General features: G+C 48.8%; 4 protein-coding genes across 5 annotated transcripts; 3 read left to right on the top strand and 1 right to left on the bottom strand.

The window, feature by feature from the left end:
* The first annotated feature begins 1,643 nt into the window (after positions 1-1,643).
* LOC125956783 (40S ribosomal protein S15Aa) lies at positions 1,644-3,211 on the top strand. Of its 2 annotated transcripts, none has more exons than XM_049688979.1 (3): positions 1,644-1,742; positions 2,330-2,649; positions 2,966-3,211. In XM_049688979.1, the coding sequence occupies exons 2-3, from the start codon at positions 2,351-2,353 to the stop codon at positions 3,057-3,059; spliced, it is 393 nt and encodes a 130-aa protein (XP_049544936.1). In that variant the 5' UTR covers positions 1,644-1,742; positions 2,330-2,350; the 3' UTR covers positions 3,060-3,211. The 2 variants fall into 2 exon arrangements, with proteins under 2 accessions (XP_049544936.1, XP_049544935.1); XM_049688978.1 differs by lacking the exon at positions 1,644-1,742 and adding an exon at positions 1,800-2,154.
* Positions 3,212-3,487: 276 nt separating this feature from the next.
* LOC125956754 (GDP-mannose 4,6 dehydratase) lies at positions 3,488-5,059 on the top strand. The gene is made up of 2 exons (XM_049688936.1): positions 3,488-3,672; positions 3,747-5,059. Exons 1-2 carry the CDS (start codon positions 3,604-3,606, stop codon positions 4,761-4,763), a joined length of 1,086 nt encoding a protein of 361 aa, XP_049544893.1. The 5' UTR covers positions 3,488-3,603; the 3' UTR covers positions 4,764-5,059.
* Positions 5,052-7,017, bottom strand: LOC125956746 (F-box only protein 9). Its single transcript, XM_049688924.1, has 3 exons — positions 6,003-7,017; positions 5,616-5,927; positions 5,052-5,540 (listed from the first exon to the last, which is right to left on the bottom strand). The coding sequence occupies exons 1-3, from the start codon at positions 6,746-6,748 to the stop codon at positions 5,237-5,239; spliced, it is 1,362 nt and encodes a 453-aa protein (XP_049544881.1). The 5' UTR covers positions 6,749-7,017; the 3' UTR covers positions 5,052-5,236.
* A 10,721-nt stretch (positions 7,018-17,738) lies between these two features.
* LOC125955675 (hepatocyte nuclear factor 3-beta-like) lies at positions 17,739-20,986 on the top strand. Its single transcript, XM_049686817.1, has 4 exons — positions 17,739-18,129; positions 18,263-18,554; positions 18,637-19,485; positions 20,954-20,986. Exons 1-4 carry the CDS (start codon positions 17,798-17,800, stop codon positions 20,984-20,986), a joined length of 1,506 nt encoding a protein of 501 aa, XP_049542774.1. The 5' UTR covers positions 17,739-17,797.
* The last annotated feature ends 1,514 nt before the right edge of the window (positions 20,987-22,500 follow it).

Below are 22,500 nucleotides of genomic sequence, written 5' to 3'. Positions count from 1 at the left end.
AAACGAGGCTTAACACATGCGGACACTGCTACATTTTACAGCGCAGGTTCGACTCTAAGTTCGACAATGCTTATATACATACATACCTTGCATATACATATGCTTTGATGCTTGCATAAAACCGCATATAGTTTCACATAATTGCACCGAAACGCTTGAATATAAACATGCCGCAACTATTAACCAGCTTCTCCAGTCCCGTTGGGTCTGCCTTCACCGGTTTAGATACTTTACTGCGAAGGCCGCATCGTCCATATGCGCTCTGTATCGATGCTCCTCTTCTCAATTTTTACACTTAGGTGTACACATGTGTTTTTGCGGCCAAGAAGTACTAGAGGCCGTTTGAAAAATGGTGGCTCCCATATGAATAAACAGAAACACTGCCACTTTTCTATTAAACTAGCAACGCTTAGGGGAATAAAAATCTGTCTTTTGGTTAATGTTTTCTGCATTCGATATGGGTTCTGTTACATGGGGCCATGTGGTGCCATTTAGAAAAAAAAAATATTAATTATTCTTATTGTTCCCAATAACTAATCTCATTTATAAATCCTTTTAAAGCTTCGCGCATCGAGCAAAATATACTGGGGCGATCTTCACAAAACTGGGTTCATATTCATTCATGATACAAAAAAAGAACGTGATATTTTCAAAAGCTTCTCAAAGGTAAATTCAGCGAAGAGCAAGAACTCAATCCAAGGTTTTCTTGAACTAGAACGGAACAATTACAAAAGAATAAGAGACGGCTTATGATAGATAAGTATCGTCGATTATCGAGGGGCAGTATGAGGTCTGCTTGGGTCCCTAATTGTTGATAACGTTGAAACCAACGAATATGATAAAAAAGAAGAAAACACTGGTAAAATCCCGTAAAAAACTTTTTGTTGCCATTTTCTAGTACATGGTTATTACCTTGTCTGTGACCTTGTGTGTTTACCTTGTCTGCGACTAATTTTGTCGCTAGTCGTTTCAATGAATTTGCTACTGTGTGAATGATAATTTGGGTTGACTAAAATATTGCTGTATCTTACCTGAAACCACGATCAAGGTATTAAGAGTCGCACGGTTGGTTCTTGGAAGTACTGAATAAGCTATCCTATCGTTCCTCGCAAAAACTCGTTCGACACGTATTCGAAACTATGGACCACTGATCGCATGGATAGCACATCAGCAACAGGAGTGAACTGGAATTATACGGGGGTGGATCATCACCAAATCCCATTTGGCGGGTAACTGTATAAACAATACATGTACATAATAATCCGCCGATCTATTGTTGATACAGTTGAACGGCGAGTAGTGTTGTTGGTTGAAGAAATTGAGCGTTCCACCCTTGAAGTTTGGCAGACACAAAATGTCTGCAGTTTTTAAAAGTACGAAGTAACCAAAACATGTATGAGCATGAGATGTCGGGTTGGACCAGAGTTCACATTTGTATGTGAGTCGAGGAAGCCACTTGTTATCACTGAAGATGATACAATCTATGATACAATGTTTTTTATATGAACTTTTTGGAAATTTCCAAATTTCCTTTAAAGTTTAAGCAAAACTTTAAGCGTGTTTAGAGGTGCCGTTAGAGCACCGAACTTTCCCGAACAACAGGATTGGTTTAGTGGGGAGTCACTGACAGCTGTCAGTATGCGCGCCTCTCCGGTGCTGCCAACTTAGCCGGCTGCTTCCGGTTCTTTTTCGATTCGCCGCACGCACGCACGGTGTGTTTTTGCTGGAGCTCAAGGAAGAAGGTAAACTAGGCGGTCTTTTTACGGTTTACAACGGCTGAATTTACGGCGTTCTGTTGTTGAGGCCCGGTGCAAACGTTGAAGGAAACTGGCCCACTGTGACGGTGAAGAGGTTTGAACAGTAACAGAGAGAAGTTTACGAGGAAAGCAAAATGTTCCGCGTGCAGCAGCTGAAGCATGAAGAAGGTGGCGTCCGCTACCGTGGCAGTGAGGTTGCAACCGATCCCAACACGAGCACTCCTCCTGTTCCGTAATCGGCCTCTGGGGACCAACCCGACCCCATGGAAAGCGATAAGCATCGCAACCAAGTCCGGTGACGATAACCACCCGTTCGCAGGAACAACTGCACAATCAATAGGAGAGGAGGGGCCTGATCCGAACCGGCACGGATGATCGATCCTCCTTGCTCAAAGGGGTTTGTGTGGTGCGCCCGCTGTGATGCACTGAGTGACAGCAAAGCATCGAAAATCGAACCCGAACTCTCTCTCTTTACCTGTTTCCACTCGACACTTCGATGCGCCCGTTCCGTCCATGGCAGACAGATCACCACTAATCTTTTCCCGTTTATCTCTGTTCGATTGTTCTCCCAGGATTCACATCCATAAGCCACCATGGTCCGCATCAGTGTACTGGCCGATGCCCTGAAGTGCATCAACAACGCAGAGAAGCGCGGCAAGCGCCAGGTGCTGATCCGTCCGAACTCGAAGGTCGTGATCAAGTTCCTGACCGTGATGATGAAGCACGGTTATATCGGCGAGTTCGAGATCGTGGATGATCATCGCAGCGGAAAGGTCGTGGTCAATCTGACTGGTCGCCTCAACAAGGCCGGTATCATCTCGCCTCGCTTCGACGTCAAACTGCACGACATCGAGCGCTGGACCAACGATCTGTTGCCGTCGCGTCAGTTTGGGTACGTGTCCTGTGACCACTGGCTACTATTGGCCTTTAGTGGCTGTGCTGTCGAGTTCGCCGTCTTTAGTTTCTACTTCGCTGCTTCGCTTGCGATGCGATCGGCGAGTGATCCCTTTAGGTGGCTAGAACAATTAGAGAGAAACTCTCTGTTCCAGCGTTTAATCTCGGCCGGATGATTCTACCTATTCCGGTCGCTTCAACGGAAATGGAAACAAACTCAACAGCATCTTACCCCTTTCCGATATCTGACACATAGGACCAACGATCGGTGATATTCATGTGTTTCCTTTTTTCTCGCTTTTCTCCCCCTGCAGATACGTGGTTCTCACCACCAGCGGTGGCATCATGGATCACGAGGAGGCTCGCCGGAAACATCTGGGAGGTAAAATCCTTGGCTACTTCTTCTAGAGCTTCCGCTCCGCGAGAAAAGCCTGCCACAGAGAGGGAGAGAGAGAGAGAGAGAGATCAAAGAGAGAGATAAAAAAAACAAAATGTCCAGCAGTGATTAGCCTCATTACACATCGGCTAAATACATAGCACGGGCATCTGTTCCAATCACATTCGCTGACTTACGAGTAGTTTCTTTGAGGCTCAGTTCACGTGCCCTTGTTCTGGAAAGAAATATTCATCGGCGGGGGTGTTGATTTCCATAAAACTCCGCTCAAAAGTAAGGAAATCGCCTTCATTTTCTGGGCAAATTAGTTTATTTCTCTTCAATGATTTCTGCGACCGGCTGTGCTCGAAATAATGCGTTTCGAGCGCTTTTCGCGCGGTTTACTCGAAAGTTTGAACACGACAGTATCACAGTTCGTAGCACAGTTCGGCGTTTCATCAACAAGCTGTTCAAATAAATCAAAACAAAAAAGAGGGAAAAAAGGCCGCATAAACCTCGGCGACAAAGAGCCGGTCTTTAGTAAAGTTAGAACTATTGCGGCTATCTTATCTTAGCAGTATGGAGGGCTGTTCTGCCGTGCCGGATCGCGAACGAAAGGTGGCGCTGATAACGGGGATAACCGGTCAAGTGAGTCATTCAGTGGTTTACCGCTGTGGAGCCAAATTACGAATTGAATTTCTGCCACGTCGTATATCTTCCAGGATGGTTCCTATTTGGCAGAGTTCCTACTCGATAAAGGCTACCAAGTGCATGGCATCATCCGACGGGCGAGCACATTCAACACCTCGCGGATCGAGCATCTCTATGCGGACCCCCAAACGCACCGAGAAGGCAAAATGAAGCTGCACTACGGGGACATGACCGACAGTAGCGCCCTGGTGAAGATCATCGCAGCAGTGCGGCCCACGGAAATCTACAATTTGGCCGCACAGAGCCACGTGAAGATTTCTTTCGATCTCAGCGAGTACACGGCGGAAGTGGATGCCGTCGGTACGTTGCGGCTGCTGGATGCCATTCGAACGGTGGGGCTGGAGAAAGCGGTACGCTTCTACCAAGCATCCACCTCCGAGCTGTACGGCAAAGTGGTCGAGACGCCCCAGAACGAGAAAACTCCCTTCTATCCCCGCTCCCCGTATGCATGTGCCAAGATGTACGGATACTGGATCGTGATCAATTACCGCGAGGCGTACGATATGTTTGCCTGCAACGGGATTCTCTTCAACCATGAATCGCCCCGACGCGGAGAGAATTTTGTGACCCGTAAGATCACTCGTTCGGTCGCGAAGATATCGCTCGGGCAGCAGGAATGCGTCGAGCTGGGTAATCTCGATTCCAAGCGAGACTGGGGTCACGCGAAGGACTATGTGGAGGCGATGTGGCTGATGATGCAGCAGGAGAAACCGGAAGACTTTGTCATTGCCACCGGCGAGACACATTCGGTGCGCGAGTTCGTGGAGAAGTCTTTCGAGTATATTGGCCGGACGATCGAGTGGCGCGGAACGGGCGTGGATGAGGTTGGCGTCGAGAAGGGCACGGAAACGGTACGTGTGCGCATCAATCCCAAATTTTTCCGACCAACGGAGGTCGATTTGCTGCTTGGCGATGCCAGCAAGGCGAAGCAACAGTTGGGCTGGGCGCCCAAGGTTACATTCCTACAGCTGATCGCTGACATGATGGCGGCCGATATTGAGCTGATGAAGAATAATCCCAAGGCCTAAAAGCCGCCAAGGTGTATGCCATTCCTATTCCAACGCTTCGTACGGTCAGTATTTGATAGAAACTCGGCCTATAGCTAGGATGAGAGTACTACGGGTTTTGCCATTTGCTATGTGTATCTCAGCTCTATCAGCCGATCGTGCGACCAGATTTTAGAATTCAAAAACCAAACAACCAAGCACGATATCAAAACTAGCTCAGAAAGGGATTCCAAAAGAAATAAATGTAAGGGAAAAGTGCTCGCGCAAAACTTTAACCTAAGCCTACTAAATACTAAAAAAGAAGTGTGATCAATTGGTGTAACAGTAATATTTTATTGATCGAATTAGCATAATCGGCAACACCACAGAAGGCCACGCATTCGATCGACAGAGCAGAGTCTGGTTTTAGTAAAATAAGTAACTGGATGCTAATTGTGCAAAATGGGCAAATTGCAATCAGCAAAGGGTGGACAGGATCAGGTTACGGCTTCGAGCTACTTCAGTGGTCCTTCCGATTCCTGGTGATAGTTCTTAACGCGCGAAAAGTAGAGCGGTGGATACTTTGACGGCACGAGCTCGAACTGGGTCGTTTTCTCTTGATCATTGCGCACCTGAACCATGGAGTACTGCTTCCAGTGCAGCTGACTGAACGGTCGCTTGCTCGTGCTTACGATGCGTAGCTCCACGAAGAACGTCTGCTGGCCGTACTCCGGTTCAGGATCACGGCCCTTCCGTCCTGCGCGTTGTACGGGCGGACGGTTTCGCTGAATAGCAATGATCACTTCATCATTTAACAATCTACACGAACGAAGAAACGAAAGCAGTTTTAAGCTGAGGGGGAACGGTGATGAAACGGTAGTAACGCCAATTTACCGATAGTGTCCTCGAAGGATTTCATTTTGTGCTGGCCAACGTTGCTTCAGCTTGGCGACACATTGCTGTGGCTCATCGGCGGTCGTCAGCATCAACACCTGGCCATCGGCGAAGAAGCGCACGTATCGGTAGTACTCGACCAGCTGGATAGGACGGTAGAATTGATCCTGGAAGCTGTTCTCGCCGGACCGCAGATAGCTTGCCCGGCTAATGTAACACCCGTGAAAGTGTACCCGTGGCCGATTGATGTACATCTCGCGCCAAGAGCTAAATGGTGTGCCTTTCAACACGCCCATATTAACACCCCAAACTCTGTGGAGAGAGAGAGAAAGGGATGAATTTTGTGCTACCAGTGTTGACCATCGCCGACTCGAATCACACACGTACCTCATGCACGCATGACGCCAGATTTCCGGATCTCGTGCCAGCAGGAAAAAGCCACGGCAGACGGAAGCGAATCGTTCGAGAGATTTCATATCCAGTTCGTTGGACACGACCCATCGCAGGATGTATAGTATGAGCTCCATCGGTAGATCGGAAAGATGGGCCGCCGTCACGATCAGCATCCGGTCGCTGGCGGCTCGTTCAAACAGTTTGCCCGATCGTCCCATGAGCGTCTGAAACCGGAGTACTAGATCCACGTTCTCTAGATCTTCCTCTTCTTCGTCGATGTTTGCTTCGACCATGCGCTCCGCGAGCCCGTCCATCGTGCTGTTGCCATCGTCATCAGTTGCATCAGCCGCTAGCGGTTGCTTAGGTTTCTTTTCAAACACCTTAAACTCGATGTCCGGCACGAGCTGCGTGGCCCGTCGATAGAGCCTCATAGCTTCGAACACTTTGCCGCTTCGCTCGAGTTCCGTACCCTGCAGGAACAGGGAGCGCGCCTGCTGTTCAACTGACACGTTTTCCTTATTGTTCCCCGATCCGATAGCCGCGTTCCGAACGGTGCAAGCAGTTGGTTTGGATGCTTTGGCCACCTGCTTGGGTGGCTGCTCTTTCTTCAATTCTTGCTGCCACTTTTCCCGAAACTCGTCCAACTCGGTGCGCTGCGGGGTGGACTCCGACACGGAAGAGGAGGACGCCGAGGAACTCTCGTCATCGTCCTCCTTTCCGGCATCGGTCGACGAATCCATCGCACTCGTATACTTTTCCTTCCTCTGGGAAATCAGCCGGCAAAGGTGCGTGCTAGTTCACGATCGGAAAAGCGAATCACTCTCGCGAGCTCGGGAAGGTCGCAGGCGGAGGAACAGTAATCTTGGAAACGTAAAGCAACTTCTTCTCGCTCGCACAGCAACCGCTTGGCCATAGTATTCCGGAGATAACGCTAGATTTGGATGTTTTATCCGGTTTTTCGCAGTACCGAGGATTTCACAACAAAGATTCCAACATTTTTTTTGTGTCCCGCACCATGGGCGAAAGGACTCATCAAAACGAACGATTCTCCGCGTTGCTGTAAAATGGAACGTATGGGATTGTACTAGGCTGTTCAAACTGGACGCGTCACGCGGCGATATAGCGGACCGCACGGAGAAATCTAGTGCTTCGATTTGAAATAGCAGTTAGATTGGAAAAGGAAATTTAATTGAAAATAAGTGTTATTTAAGCGGGATCACACGGTAATACAGTAGTACTGACTAAATACACATATAAATTAATATCGTCCGGAACCATTCCGTGGTTACATGAACTATGGAAATGGAATGTAGATTCCTTTCTTTGAGCTAATTTTTTATTGCAATAAGCCTAAGCCGAAACATCCAGTAGATAGCTTTTTTTGGTGTTCCTGAACTTTTGTTTTCTCCGCTCCGGCGACTCTACTGCATCTTTGCAAGCGCATCTTTGCAAGCGCATCTTTGCACTTTGGTGACGAGCCTGGCCCTATCTGTTGGAGATATCTCCTGAAGTCGCTAGAATCACTTTAACACATGTTTATCGACAAAAAATTAGAATGAAATTAACCGAAGAGACAACACCGCCGCCGTAAAACCTGCAGCAGCTCACCGAAGTGGTTGGATGGTGAGCGACGTGTTGATCTTTTTGAATCAAAATATGGCTACTATGTGTCGGGCAGCTTTTCAGCGGTCAGCATTTCTGCCGGTGATTTATTGTCTTTATTTTGTGGTTTGTTGAAAAAATAATCACTAAATCAAGGCAACAAATGGTGAATGCTATTTGTGTATCCTGTGAAAATGGTGACAACTGATCGTTGGATCGCGAGTCACTAGCAGGACATTCGATTTTCAAGTAATTGTTACCCAACGCTATCTTGCACAATCTTCGAAGCAGTCAAGAGGCTGTAGAAGATTGTTTAAAAATAAAATTTGTACCAATCTTAATGGGCTCATTGTTGATGAAGGCACGCGGCGAGAGAGAAGATGGGATGGGATTTCTACTTAACAATCGCAACCCAACGGCAGGACGCACTTCAACCAGCCGCTAGGCACCATCAAACGCGTCCTGCTAATGGTGCTCCTCAGCCGTCAGTGACATTGGACATTCGCGGAACGTTTGAAACATCCTCCGTGCAGCGTGCGCTCAAATTACTCGTCGGCAGTTTTTACTACCGCATAACGCATTAGCTTCCGAATGCACCATCCACGCGCGTCTCGCGCCACGAAAACGGTTGTAAAATCCCGAAACCCGTCATTACTTTCACCTATAAAACTGTCTCCGATGGCGTTGCTCCGGGACATGCAGTCATCATCAAACCGCCGTGCCGTGTACGGGAGATGTCGCGCTGCGCCTGGAGCGTTGTGTCGGTTCCCTGTTTGGTCTGGCACAGTCCCGGACCTAGACATCTCTCTCGAGACGCTCTACTTCCACAACGAGTACCGAGGCATGCACCGATTACCTTCACCTTCCAGCCACAAAGCCGGAGATGCACCATCGGAAAATGCAGCACCAAGGCCAGACCCGTCTTTCGGGAACCGTCTTTGGGTAATGTAATCTTCAAGTAATTGAGAGCGAGTGAGTCTGTGCGGTATTCAACAAACAGACCCAATTTTTCCCTGGAAGTAGTTAAATCATTTCCCAAACTCGACCTCGACGCTGACGACCAGATTTTACGACCCAATCGCAAGGAACTGGCGGGACCTGGGCCCCGCAGTCCTCGTTTAGGTTAGGGGCCTCCGGGGGTTCTGGCTCAAACCAGAGGAAACCTGTCACTTTCGGAGCCTGTTTCCCGGCCCGGGCAGAGTACATGCAATTGGGAATAAATGATGGTCATAAAATTACTACGATTTCCAAGAGCTGGTGCGGCTGCGACGGAACTGCGATCTGGTTTGAAGTCAGCTCGATGATCCAAACATTTGATCCTGTCCGGGAGGGCTAATCGGTTTTCGGGGAAAATAATCAGTTTTTGCTTCTCAGTAAATTTATAAAACATTTCTCCGATTATCTGTTTACTCATTTCGGCCTTCAAACTCTGGCGCATAAAATAAATAACACAAAAAACCTGGGGCCGCAGTTTTTCATAAAGAACCGCGTACGGGGTATGCAAAACCGAATGCGCCTGGTTGGGTGGTCCAACAATAATGTTGCGATACCGCCAAAAGGATGGAAGGCAGTTAGTAGTTTCTTGAAACGCGTTCCGCGATTTACTGCCACTCATTAGCTTTATGTAGCATTAAGAGTCGCTACGAGTGATGTGGACATTTTCGTTTGTCATGTGCATAAATTACTATCTCCTTCGGTGCACTCTGCTGCCTGGCTGGTTGGGTGGCTCCCTGTGGCTGGTTTTCTCCAATCCCAATCCCAACGGCTGCGTCGTCTTGTCGTCGGACCAAAGGGAATGGGACCGGTTGGTCCCGGTTCCGAAAAGGAAATTTCCCTGGAGTGAGAAAAATGTGATCTGTTTACAAATTGCTTCTCGGAACGAATCGAACAAAATCGTTTGGCGCTGCAGGGCCCTCAGGGTATGGGCGGATGGCAACACGTTGCCAGCGGGCATGCTGCTGCTGCTAGCGAGTTCCACAGTGAGAAAAACCCGGGGAACGATTTGATGGGTTTCCTCTGCCACTCGTTTCCTCGCTCCTACCGACCTACCGGGGCCGAGAATAGGATTCAAAGCATCGAGCAGGAACGACAGAGAGGCGGGTTTCCCAAGCTTCCGAATGTTTACGACTTCTTAAGATGCTGACGTCAAAATATGTCAATTAAAGCGTTTAAGTTGATCCGCACTTAATGCACGTACGGTGACGACGTGAATTGCCGATAGATTTGGGGTGCCATATCTCGCCCGGTCACACAGCGACATCGCCAACGATATGTCCCCGATGTCGTGATTGATCTTTGATGAAGTCATGAAAAGAGGCTGAACGTTTTAACGGGGCCTGGATCGGCGAAACATAACCACAGTTTATGGGAACTTTATAATCGGTTGCCCGGAACCACCAGTGTGGCTCACCCGGAAGCACCAGTACTTAATTTGCTATTCATAGACAATTGAAACGTTTATGTTGGATGTGGGTTTTTGATGCGGCAATAAATAGATAGAAATTGCTTGGAGATCGAACCACGCATTGGAATTCACAATGAGAAAGATTCATCCCTCCAACGCAGAACCAGCAGAGGGGGAGGGGTGGTGCATATGGAAGGAATTAGTAATTCCATACCGACCGAGGTCCACAGACCACCGTCGAGCCACCACAACGCATCTACGGTGAGGTTTCAAGCGCTAAATGTTACAAGATCAAAGTGTGTGGTGATCGGCTTTTTACGATCTTTGTGGCTCGTAAAAAAATGTGTATTTGTGCCGCGAGGCCTGCAAGATACGTCATTCACGTGGTCACGGCATAACACACGCACACCGGTTGGGATTAGTTCGGTTTTCCGCTAACGAGATCCCCCGGTGGTTTAGGCGCAAGGAAAACACCGGCGATCGGGCGGTCCTTTTGGTGTGGTGCCGTTTGGTTTGCCGTTCCTTGATGCTGATTACCTTACCGTCATAATTTTCCTGATGTTTGACCACCCGTGGTTAGATTTTCTCGGAAAAACTGCCTCTCTCTCTCTTCCCCTTTTCCCATGGAGGGGATGGTTGGGCAAAAATGGTGTAAAATTCAAAACAAATAAACAATCGCGCACCAAATAAATACCCGGTCGGTGCGGTGCAATTGGCTCACCGTCGATCGTGTACCAACGAGAGAGAGAGAGAGAGAGAGAGAGCGAGAGGAGAGAGAGGACGAGTTAAAGACGATCCTGGCGGGTATTAGCTTCACCAGCAATCGGCATCGGTCCCGGCCGATTGATTGAAGCGATAATGATTCGATACCAATGCCAATGTGTCGGTGGAGAGAAAATATCGCTGGTGAAGTGAATGATTAACAGCCCGTGCAAGGCCATATGACCGCGTCGCCTCACCGGATGGGGAAACGATAAAACCCACGGGCGGTACCACCAGCAAAACCACCCAAATCGAAGTCAATAAAAATTGAGGAAAAAAATCGAACGATCGTTGGGAAAACACACAAACAATCGGCCGGGTTAACGGCTTACATCCGCTCGTCCGTTGGCCGTTGCGGAACACACGCGAAGCATGCGGCGGTCTCAGTATGGTTTGTGTCCGGTCTGGAATCGTTTAAAGTAAACGATCGTCTTTTTTTTTGGTAGGGAGGACGAAAAGACGGTAGTAGGCTGTGTGCGTGCCTCTCACTGGTTGCCCGGGGAGAGGATTTGTGGTTTTGCGACCGAGAAGCGATTGCTAAGATCAGGAGCAACTGTCAAAGAATGACTTGTGTTTAGAAGGGGGGTATTTTAAACTACTATTATCTGATTTGCTACGTAAAGGGGAATGTTATAATAGACACAATAGGGGTATTAAATGCATTTGTTAATGGGTGATTCACAGCAGTCTCGGTACTGGACGCGTGAATCAAACACCCTAAAAATACTCTATGAATGAGCTGCGACTGTGTGGTCGCGTGTCTTGCCCACCGTTTTCGTCGGGGTTTTCTCCTGCGTTCCGGCTCATAAGGAAATCCCGATGGTGGTGGAGCGCATCGTTACGCTACATTTCAATTCGGAATAACATTCAAAACACCGGAACCGACAGGAACGAGGCTGTCGAGCGATACCAGTGGCCACTGCCAGTGCCAGTTTGCCAAAAATTCCTGTGCGAGCTGTGAGGCGCGCGCGAGTCGAGTGTGGCCCACACTTGCGGTGCCAAAGTTCGCGTTCGTGCTGCACCAGTTCACCATACCATGCTGCTGGTGCTCCGTCGTCGTCGTCGTCGTTGTCGTGGTCGGCGTAACATTAATCTTTTCGGCGGCCACAAATTCCGGTGTGTCACCGGGAGTCGAAAATGTATCAACATTTTCGCAAAACCACTCGGAGAAAAGGAGCAGCTATACAGCGCGCTAGACGGACGTCGGCGTTCGGTGCAAAGTACGCCAAAGTAATGGAATTTGGTTTCGAGTTGAAACGAGTCGCGGACCACCGCTGGCTCACTATGGGACGCTTGGGAAGTCAGAAGCTACACAGAGTGGGGTGTGTTTCTAAAATGAATGTAAAATATTGCTTCAAATGTGGCACCTTTCTTGAACAATGCACTCATTAACAGACCGACCGTCGGGATCGTTCCACGTGATACGATCCTCCTGCCGGGGTCCAACAATGCTTGTTAGTTAACTGTTACTTTGCATTTCCTACCTCCTTAATAGTTTAATCCAATGTGCAACGCGTGACAATGTGAATGAAGTCCGAAAGTGCCCGAGTGCAGCGGGTTTCCAAAAATGGAAATGAAAGTTTCGTTGATGGTTTTTCGAATATATCTTTTCCTCGAAGCCAACCACCGCAAGTCAGCATAAGAAAATAAGTCACCGCACGCGTCACCATCCGTCGGAATGTTTGGCTCAGTTTGATGGTGATGGCTGGCTGGCTGGCTGGGCCATTTGGTTTAGGGGTAAAAGGGGTTTCGAGTAAAGAAAAATGCACCAGAACGTTTAGTAACTGTCGCTAGTCGGTGTGGAATTCAGTTGAGTGTGTGCATTGTAGCCGGCTTGCGCGCGGCCACTAACTGCAAAACTGTCACTCAGTCCGACAACTGGCGAGGAGTCTACGCGGAGTCCGGTATTCGGGTTCAACCTCGATCCCGTGTGGAACCCGGTTGAGGCGAACAGACTCGTTTTCGGCTCGTTTGTGAGGACAAATCAAAACAAATAGCACTCGCCGGGGAATGTGACAACCGACCGCCGTTTTCCAACGTCGTGGTTACTGCTGAACGGTAAACCTGAGACCAGCATTGCAGTAGATGATGATGATGACGACGGTGGTACTTAAGGGTAGTGCAAGATCGTGGCTCTGTCCCCGTTGGATTGCTCGGTAAAGGTTAGAACATATATTTTATCCGCTGTGCAACGATGCTCGCTGAATCAATAAATAAATATGAGTGTCGCACTCGAACGAAGGGTTTGCTTGTGTGCCGGGACGTAAATATACAAGATGATTTTTTTTAAACGTTTCGGTTTGGGGTATTTGTACTCAAATATTGTCTGACGTGTTTTTGAATGTTTACGAGGATCGCCGCTTTCGATTGACCATTTTTGCCTAATTGAGCAATGCAAATGGACTATTCGGGATCGGTAAACGATGTCCAAAATTCAATTTTCCCGATCCCGAATATCAACTAGGAACGTTTCATTCGATGGAACGTGTCCGGTGTCTACTGCGGCAGCTCCATTGCAGCAGCGCTTTTCGATAGAAAATACAATTTACCCAAACCCACGAAACGTCCATCCCCATGGTCCATCCCAGACATGGTGGAACCGAATGTTGTTACAACTGATAGTGGCTTCACCGACACTTCGCTCCGATGCGGTTCTCGGTTCTCAATTCTCGGATGATGCACTCTGGAATGCTCGCCCCGGCTGGCTCCTGCACCGGTGTCGGTCGGTGATCCCACAGAACCGCAACCGTTTGACACCTCGGAGAACACCCCCGGAACTGAAGTAAAGACCGGCATCGGTTGCTGCTGCTACAGCTACTCCTCTTTCTCTCCGTACTCCGCCACCGAAGTGTATTAACGTCAATTAAGCAAACATAAAGAAAACAAATAGCGACACTAATTCGTTACTGCATCACGACCACGTCACGTTGTGCCTGGAGCCCCGGGCACCCCCTTAGTCCCGGCGAACGAAAGACGAGAGAGAGAGTGTGATGTTTGTTCGGTTCAAATATAAAATATTTTCTTCACTTTTTCCGCCTCCTTTTTCCGGGCACTGTTTGGCTTTTCCCTAAACACCCAGCAACCCAGGGAAAGCGAAAAATCGAACACAAAACGGCACCGCGGTGGCAGCGCCCCTGTTGTCCCGGTTGTGTTCCTTGGGAGACCAGGAAAACGCCATAAATGTCACGTGCTGCGTTCGCGGTGCAATCCGCGTAAACTCGGTGTCGGTGTAAACGAGCGTTGCGCCGGCCGGCCGGCCTCGTGAGGACGTGGTGAAGGAGTTGGAAAATTTAAAGCCGTTAGAAAAACAATCATAAAATTCCGCTCCGTAAGCGGCTTCCTTTCCGGTCCTAACCGGGGCGATGTGCACCAGACTGCGGAAGCGAACCGATTGACTCACAGGCACCACAGGCAGCGGGGACCAGCAAAAGAAGGCAACCCTTGCTGGTTGTTGGTCTTTGTAATGTTCGCGACATCATTGGCGGTGCGCAATGGATGGCCAGCACCGTGACGAGGCGAGTTTTTCGAAGACTTCGCGACGCGAATTTCGGTTTGCAACTGCAAGCGCTGGCATTCAGGTAAGGAAGTTCGAGAGCGCATTGGAAATTTGATTAGCTTGCGTTGCAGTTTTCCGGAGTGTTTTCGAGGGATTGTGGTGCTCCTGCTGCGTCACGCTCTGGTCTATTTCATTTCCTTTTTGGAAACGGAGAGAATGAAACCAAGGTGGCCATGGTTGAACGCTGCGTGTCACGATGGAAACCTATTAAAGGCGCTTCTCGATTATCCAGGGCACAGAATCAACCCGAAAAAACGCACACCAGGAACTCCAGGAAAAAAACACAAAGAAAACAAAAGAAAAAAAACAACAGTAGAAGCATGCAGCAAACACTTATGCTCGTTGGCTTGAACGTGGAGCAACCTTCAGGACCGCGAAGGCGAAGACAGTTTACAAGCAAATCATATATCATAACGAACGGGGCTCGTTGTGTTGCTGCCAACTCACGAGCAACAGAGAGAGAGAAGGAGAGAGAAGAGAAGTGGTGAAAGCTGTAAAACCTGGAACAGATAAAACAATCAGAAGACATGCTCAAAAAAGGAAACATCGCAGGAAGAAGAGAAGCAGGAGGAAAACACTCCGGCGGTAGCGCAGTGAGATTAGGTGTGTGTGGAGATGAAAATGCGGTCGCCTGAAACAACAGCAATAAATATGGATGCAATCCAATGGACGACGGACAACGGACGGGGAAGGGATTTAGCCGAGCCGACGATTCCGCTTTGCTGACAGCAAAAACAAGATCCTTACCGGGACCGGGGTGGATGGGAAAGGTGAAGGAGTAACTCTTGCTCTTGCGTTCACGGTGCCGGTAACAACAGTTCCCGCATTTGGACAAAACACTTGCGTAGCGTGGTTCAAACAGAGCTGCTGCTGCTGCTGCTGCTGCCGGTGTTCCAACCGTTGGCGCAGATGTTTTGGTTTTCCCGCTTTTTCGCCATACGGAGAGCACTCTCGGTTCGATCGTAAAAAAGGCTCCGGCTACGGCTTCGGACGGTCTTTCTTTGATCGTTTCGTTTTTTTCAAAAAGAAGTTTGGTGTTCCATCTACTTTGCAAGGGCGTGTTTGCGTCCCGGGGAATGGCAATCGCAGTAGCCAGAGATTCGACGAAAATATCATCCACGCTGACGCTGACCATTCTGCTGTTTGCTGCAAATGGCATATGTCGGTACCGGGGTGCCTGAGCTGAAAAGACCTCAACGCGGCGCGGTAAAGATGCTGGCCGGAACTACTTAAAAGGCTTACAGCGTTTGAACCGTGGGGGTCCGCGGGACGAATCATCACCTAATTATCCTAGGAAAAAGCAACAGCCCACCACCCGCCACTCCGTATGCCGTGTGTGCGTGCGTGTGTGTCCGGTGCTCCTTGGTCCAGTATGTTTATTATGATGAATGCTTTGTTTATTTCCTCGTACTTCTTTCTCAAAGTGGTTCGAAAGATTAAAAGACTGACTCGGGCGTGACTGTGGAAAGATAAAAGCCGTGCCGTGGTGCCGGCCGTTTTCCATCCATGGCGGCGATAGCGGCCCGTTTGCCACCCTTGAAGGGGGTTTCCAGTGTGTTTATTGCGTACTTAGGGCGGCACCATTGGGATGAGGTTCTACGGTACCGCGTTCCGGTTGATCGATTGACTTCAAAGTAGTGCGCGGCTTATTTTGCAATTCTCGCCGTGATTTGGCTGGTGTGTGCGCTCGACGGAATGACCACGGGAATGTCTGTACAAACAACAATAGCATTGGGGGTTGTTAGCTGGTTCTGTCGGATGTTTTTTTCTGCGAATCCTGAATTGCGATTTGTTGATCTAATGGTCTGCAAATCTGCCGAAGGACGTCAATACGAGATAGCAGTTGAAAACATTTTTCGCGAATTTCTCGAATCAGCATTTGCTTGTATTGCATATTTGGTAGTTAAGCGAGTTGATAAAAAGCCAATTTTAACATTTATTGAGGTGTTTTAATAGTTTGCTCATTATACAATGTCTATTGCTGTCTATTGCTGCAAGTTTATGCAAACATAGTATACTATCGTTAAAGTAGAATTTCAATATCTAAACATTAAAGTTCAAACCCTTTTTAATTGGCGAAATATGTAGGTTTCATTATCAAAATTTAAAAAAATGAATTGGAAAACAACAGATATGGGATTCTACTATACCAGCTCCTTACAAGCGAAATGAATTACGAACTGATCTTCAAGAAGTACAATGCGATCTACTAATTGAAAATATTGAGTCTAATTGATCTCCAAGTAGACTTCAACCAATGTTCAAGGCGTATAGTTTTCTAGCTTTCAAAAAGTATAGCTTATTGTGGCATAAAAAATCGAAAAAAAAATTCCTATTTTTCCTGCATGCAGTGGTTAGAATGAGGGGTCGATCCTCTTTGGCTAATATCCCTTAACTCATAAAGATTATGAATGGGTTTTTAATCCGCTCAACATTTGGACAGCATAGACATCTCACCCCAAACCGAGCCCGGAATTATTTATTTCTCGCCGTGCCTTCCTAAATTGGGCAAACAAAATATGATCTCAAATTCGTGAAGAAAGCATTCGATCGAGAGCTGCGCTGCGTGAAGAAATCGCCCAGCCAACGCTCGATGATCCCTCCGATCGCGCGCGCGCACTCCTATTGCGACAAAAACGGCTCCGTGATTGGCTCATAAAAATGGGCGTTCCACACTGACAAACATCACGCACGCACGCACGCACGCACGATCATTCACGATCACCAGCGTTGGTGCTCTCTTTCTCTCTCTCTCTCTCGTTTGTTCGCTCATCCGATCGACCGGAAAAGCGAAAAGGAAGCCGGAAAACTCGGTGTCCGCCCCCGTCATAAGCGTGTGCGATGATGCGCGAGCAAGAGATCTTCGGATTCTCGCGCCAAGGAAGGAACGGAGAAAACGACGAAGGGGTTGCCGTTCCGTTGCTTGTTCCTTTCAGGCCGCTAGGGTGGCCTTTACAGTGTGGCATGTCTGCGTGTTGCGGCGTTTTTATGACATTCGCTGGTACTGTAAAGCATAAATAAAGGAACTTTGGTGGTTTTGGGTAAGCGAGGGACCGAGGCAACCCGGGGGTTTGGAAATCGCGTCGTCCCTCGCGTCGCATCGGTGTTTATGGAAGATGAAAGTAGTTGTGTTTCTGTTTTGCATAAAATAAATAGATCACCCCGTGCTCGTGCTCGTGAGCGTGATCGCGGGGTAGCCAGGGGTAGCGACGACGGGCGGGGGCAAGTAGTTAACGATGCGCGAACAGACCGCAATGGCGTCGAGCGATCTGTCATCACGGGGTAGAGTCGCACAGGGGTTGGCGCACTGTGGCGCACTCTTAGTCTCGCGGCTCAGCTCGTCCCAGTCGGATTACAACTCGCGTTGTTGGATCAGCGCCAGCGTTTACTGGAACCGTTGGAACCGTGGATTGAGGATCATTGTTGTGTCTGAAGTGTCGAGCAGTGATTGCGTGTGAACGTATTATGTTACCGTACAGTTCCTACGCGGCGGCTATTCAGCAAATTCAAAGCCTAAACCATGAGCTAGCATTGTTTAATCATCCGTCGGTGGCGGCGGCGGCGGCGGCGGCAGGTGGTCGTTATCATCTGCCACACGGAACGGATCATAGTGTCAGCACACTCGGCAGTTCGTACTTTGGGCTCAACAATTGGTCGTTACCGTTTTCGTTCCTCAAATCGGTCCACCGTCCCGAGAAGCCACCATTTTCGTACATTGCCCTGATCGCGATGGCCATCAGCAGTGCACCGAACCAGCGGCTCACCCTCAGTGGCATCTACAAGTACATAATGGATAAGTAAGTGAGCTAGGGCTGATCAGTGTTTGTGTGCGAGTGTCGTGGATCGTGAGCTTGTTGTGGTCGATTTGCTTGTGAAAAATTTGTTGAATTAAGGTCTCATTGGTCTCTTCTCTCATTGGTTGTCCTTCAGCTTTCCGTATTATCGTGAGAACCGCCAGGGATGGCAAAATTCCATCCGCCACAATCTGTCGTTGAACGATTGTTTCATCAAAGTGCCCCGTGACAAGGCTCCCACTAGCCCCAAAGGCCAGGACAGTGCTGAAGATGGTGGTGGTGGTGCTGGTGGTGGTGCCAGTGGTGGCAAGGGCAGCTACTGGATGCTCGATCCGTCGGCCAACGATATGTTCGAGCAGGGCAACTATCGCCGACGGAGGACTCGGCGTCAGCGTAACGCCAAGATGATTCTGAATGGCCACTTCCAGGTACGTCCAGGTCGCGCGGTATTTGCCGTTCCCGTTCATTAGCTGATTACTGTCGCTGATAATGCGCTCTGCCTTGTCACAGGGTTCACCGTTTGCCTTTGCCTACCCACCACCGGTGGCCGGTGGTCTCGTTCCCGGGGGAATCCCGGCCGTTGACTTCATGAGACCATCCGTCGCCCATCAGCTCCAGCAATCCATTGGTCCCGCTAGTAGCGGTGGTGGTGGTGGTGCCGATGGCACCGATTTCCATCATCTGATAGTGCGTAACGATTTGCATCAGGAGCAGCACCAGCAGCAGCAGCAACAACAGCCGCCAGGAATGACGGGATGTTCGGCGATGTTATTATCAGGAGCTGCTGCTGCCGGCTACTATACGACCGCCTACGGTCACGGAGCACCAGTAGGTGCGTTGAGTGTGCCTTCATTAGCCACGGATCCTGGCTGCGATTACACGGGAACGGAACGACGGGACGAGGCGGTACTACGTGATTCACCTGCGTATGGTGATGCGTTCGTAAAACGCGAGCGAAATGTCAAAGTTTCCCGAAACTTTGGCTTCGAAGATGAGGAAGAGGAAGAGAATTCAGAGAATGCAGAGGATGAAGAGGACCGGACTTCCGAACACAGTTGCGGTGGCCGCACGAAGCGAAAAAGTGCGCAAACTGGAATGAGAACGCACTGTTCACCGAACACGAGTCCTTTGGATGCGTTCTTGTTGAGCGAACTGAATGGGCTGCGTGTCAAAAGCTGCCAATCGATGGCTGCGTACTGTCTGCTGGAGACGGCAGGTTCGAACGAGCTTTCTTGTGGAGCTTTCGGTGGTGCTCATGGGGATTCGTTTGGCAAGGTGGAGCATGAAGAGAGCACAACGGTGGCCACTGCACCTGCCGTGACCGAGTACTCGACCTCGACGAACGCTAGACCGGCGATGGTACGTAAAACCGGTAACACGACAGAGTATAAACGACCCCAAGGCAAGGTAAACAACAAGCACCACCAGCAGCAGCAGCAGCAGCAGCAGCAGCAGCAGCAGCAGCAGCAGCAGCAGCAGCAGCAGCAGCAGCAGCAGCAGCAACAGGAAGTGGCTTCAGAGACCAGCTCCCCGGTGCCACGTTACAGCATTCCGGCAAAGGCGGCCAAGTCAAGCAATTTCACCATCGAAAGCATTATGCGGAGAGAATAGTCGGACGGAACACTGTGCACTCCAGGCTCCAGAGGACACTCAGGCCCATGCTGCTGCTGCTGCTGCTGATGATGATGACGAAAAGTTTGTGCTGCCAACAACAACAACAACGTGCCAACGGCCATTGTGCTGGTTTGTTGACACATGCTTGGGTTGGGTAAACTAGTCAGGATGCGTTTTGTAAATAAATTTTTGGCATAACGTCACACTATCTCTCAACGCGTGTGCTCTGTTGCTCTTCATTAGTGTTCGCATAGGGGTATCGGGGTCACAGGGCGAAGGGGCTGAAGCCGAGTGGCTCAAATCATTATAATGGTGCAATAAAGGAGCTCTAGGAGTGTTTCGGAATGTTACACACACACATAAAAAAAGGACGCCACAACGCCAAGGTCGCCATCTCCAAATGTCGATCGGACCGAAACAACAAACCGATAATTCACTTACCAGGTGCAAAGACGCGGGTGTGCGCGAGCGTGCGGCCGTTTTGTTTTAAACATTGCAGAACCCCTAAATTCGATTTCCACCGCCCCATTCCCGCCCGTTTGCTATCGGACGAGGGCGCTCATGCAAGCGTGAATCAAATAAAATTGATTTATGCTGCTCCATTTGCTGCTGGTTTTTCCGCTTTTCCTTCGCGTATTTTGCTTGGCAAACATTGGGAGCATTCGGATCTCTCTGTTGGGGTTCGCTCAAGGCGAAGAAGAGAAGAGCAGAGGGGTACGAAAAGTTACTTTTGCCAAAAGTATGCAAAATGGTGTGCAACGATAAACCTTACATTATGCGCATCAGCACGTGGGAACGAGTCGAACCTTGTCTCTGTCTCCGTCTCCGTCTCTATCGTTATTGGAACTGTAATATGGCTTCGACTTGCACGAGTGCAACAATCCGTTGTCGCAGGGTAAACATTACTGTTAAGTAGCAGTAGCAGTAGCAGCATTAACTTTAACGTAAAATTGTGACCACGTGTTAGCATACTCCGTCGGCGGTGTTGGCACAATCTTCCGGTGCCTTTTGCAAACAACCGAACAGAACCGATTCAAACCGTTTCGAACCATTTGGTCGCTTTTCTGCCAACGGAAAAAAAAAGAGCGAATGAAGTTGAATAAATAAAAATCCTGCCAGGTCCCGGGATTTGGGCCAAAACAATACCCCTATCTCTCCCTTTTCCCCGCCAGGATCCGGAATCGTTCTTTATTCGATTTCCGGTGTTTTTTAGCATTCAACCATACAGCAACATGCCGGCGATTAACATGATTTAGCGAGCAAATTATTCGCAATCAATCATTGGTGGGGAGCGACAGGAGAGGAGACGAGAGGCCCACCGACAAGGACGAGGCCACTGATGGTAGGGGGGTAGGATGCACCAGTAAAAGGGAAAAGGAGAGGAGCAGGGAGGGGAACCCCTTTTTGGCAGGTTGCCGTTCCGTTGTTATGTTGTTATTGTTGTTGCGAAAGGAACATGTTATGTTTGCCTGGCGGATACCTGGTTAAGCCATAAATTGTCTCTTCTGGTGCTGCTGGTGCTGGTGGCGTCGTATGCCGTGTGCCGTGTTTTCGGGGGCCAATTTTTTCGCCCTTCCTTTTTTTTTGGGAGCGTTCTACTCATATTTGTCTATCTTATTTTGGGGGTTTGATTGAATCAGAGCCAACGGGATAATATGTTGCGAAGCATCGCCATCGCCGGGTGTTCGGGAGGCACCATTTGCGTGCCTCTGTTGCCGTGCCGTGTGTGTCGTGTGACGTGTGTTTAAGTTTCGATTCGATTCAACAGTAACGATGGGGTTTGTTTGCTTAAATTGTCCCCCGTAGGCGCCTTTTGCACAAATCGCGACGCTAAGTGACCGATTAGGATGGCAACATGGTTGATATGGTTCGCTTAGCGCTATAACAAGGCAGAAGTCAAACGGTGCTGCGTAGCATTTGTGAACAAAGGCAATTCCATGTAGCGTGATTCAATGTTTAAGTAGTTACCGCGTAGATCGAATGGAGGCGCATGGTAAGCCACAAAATATCGAAAAAATGAAGAACCCTTTTTCACTGTTTAATGAAAGGAAAAACAGTAAAATGTCTAAAATGTGTTACTAAAACTTGTGGTACACGATTCTGTTTTGCAAAACTTTGACAATCACGGCCGGTTCGATCCTGCCACAGAAGAAAAGCCATCACAGGCATTACTGTAATGGAGGCGCCATTTTACCGGGGCAAATAAATAAAATTACACTCTTTAGCCTCTCGCACCTCTTGCTCGCAAGTAGCTGTTGATGTTGCTGCCGATGCTAAGCACTTTCAGCACTCCAATCAGTGCTATTCGCTCGAACACCAGTCACCGAAAGCATCGTGCGCACAGGGGCATGGCTTTTATGTGGGAAATTTTTAAAAATATATCCACCATAACTCAAGTAGCTTATTACTGGTCCAGGCCCGGGAACGTGAAATGGGTTCGGAAAATTGACACGATGCGGTACCGATAAGAGCGAAAATAAAATCCCATTATCGAAGCCGCGAGTGCCTTCTTTACACGGATGAATCGAAGAAAGGATGATCGGTCGGGGCTCGTGCCCTTTTTTGCTGTCTCCAGTCTTCGTTTTCGCTGTGAAATTGAGTCTTTCACCTATAATTATGAGTTGCTTCTTAAACAAATCTAGGGCCAAAAAACCAAAAAAAAGGGACCACTTCGTGCGGGAGCAAATTTTCATAAATAACCATTTAACCCACAGCCACTTTCTTCGGTGTTTGGCGCTTGTGCGGCTTCTGATTTCTGCT

Source organism: Anopheles darlingi, chromosome 3, assembly GCF_943734745.1.
Source record: "Anopheles darlingi chromosome 3, idAnoDarlMG_H_01, whole genome shotgun sequence".
In the NCBI taxonomy this organism is placed as follows: Eukaryota; Metazoa; Arthropoda; class Insecta; order Diptera; family Culicidae; genus Anopheles; species Anopheles darlingi.
Note: the sequence above shows the minus strand (reverse complement) of the source record. Positions and strands in the feature narration are given on the sequence as shown.

Excerpts from the sequence above, each read along its gene's own strand:
- LOC125956746 (XM_049688924.1), bottom strand. The coding sequence starts at position 6,748 with ATGGATTCGTCGACCGATGCCGGAAAGGAGGACGATGACGAGAGTTCC. Across the intron at positions 5,928-6,002 it reads TGGCGTCATGCGTGCATGAG|AGTTTGGGGTGTTAATATGG; the intron begins GTACGTGTGTGA and ends CTCTCTCCACAG. Across the intron at positions 5,541-5,615 it reads ATCCTTCGAGGACACTATCG|ATTGTTAAATGATGAAGTGA; the intron begins GTAAATTGGCGT and ends TCGTTCGTGTAG.
- LOC125956783 (XM_049688979.1), top strand. The coding sequence starts at position 2,351 with ATGGTCCGCATCAGTGTACTGGCCGATGCCCTGAAGTGCATCAACAAC. Across the intron at positions 2,650-2,965 it reads TTGCCGTCGCGTCAGTTTGG|ATACGTGGTTCTCACCACCA; the intron begins GTACGTGTCCTG and ends CTCCCCCTGCAG.
- LOC125955675 (XM_049686817.1), top strand. The coding sequence starts at position 17,798 with ATGTTACCGTACAGTTCCTACGCGGCGGCTATTCAGCAAATTCAAAGC. Across the intron at positions 18,130-18,262 it reads TACAAGTACATAATGGATAA|CTTTCCGTATTATCGTGAGA; the intron begins GTAAGTGAGCTA and ends GTTGTCCTTCAG. Across the intron at positions 18,555-18,636 it reads TTCTGAATGGCCACTTCCAG|GGTTCACCGTTTGCCTTTGC; the intron begins GTACGTCCAGGT and ends GCCTTGTCACAG.
- LOC125956754 (XM_049688936.1), top strand. The coding sequence starts at position 3,604 with ATGGAGGGCTGTTCTGCCGTGCCGGATCGCGAACGAAAGGTGGCGCTG. Across the intron at positions 3,673-3,746 it reads TAACGGGGATAACCGGTCAA|GATGGTTCCTATTTGGCAGA; the intron begins GTGAGTCATTCA and ends TATATCTTCCAG.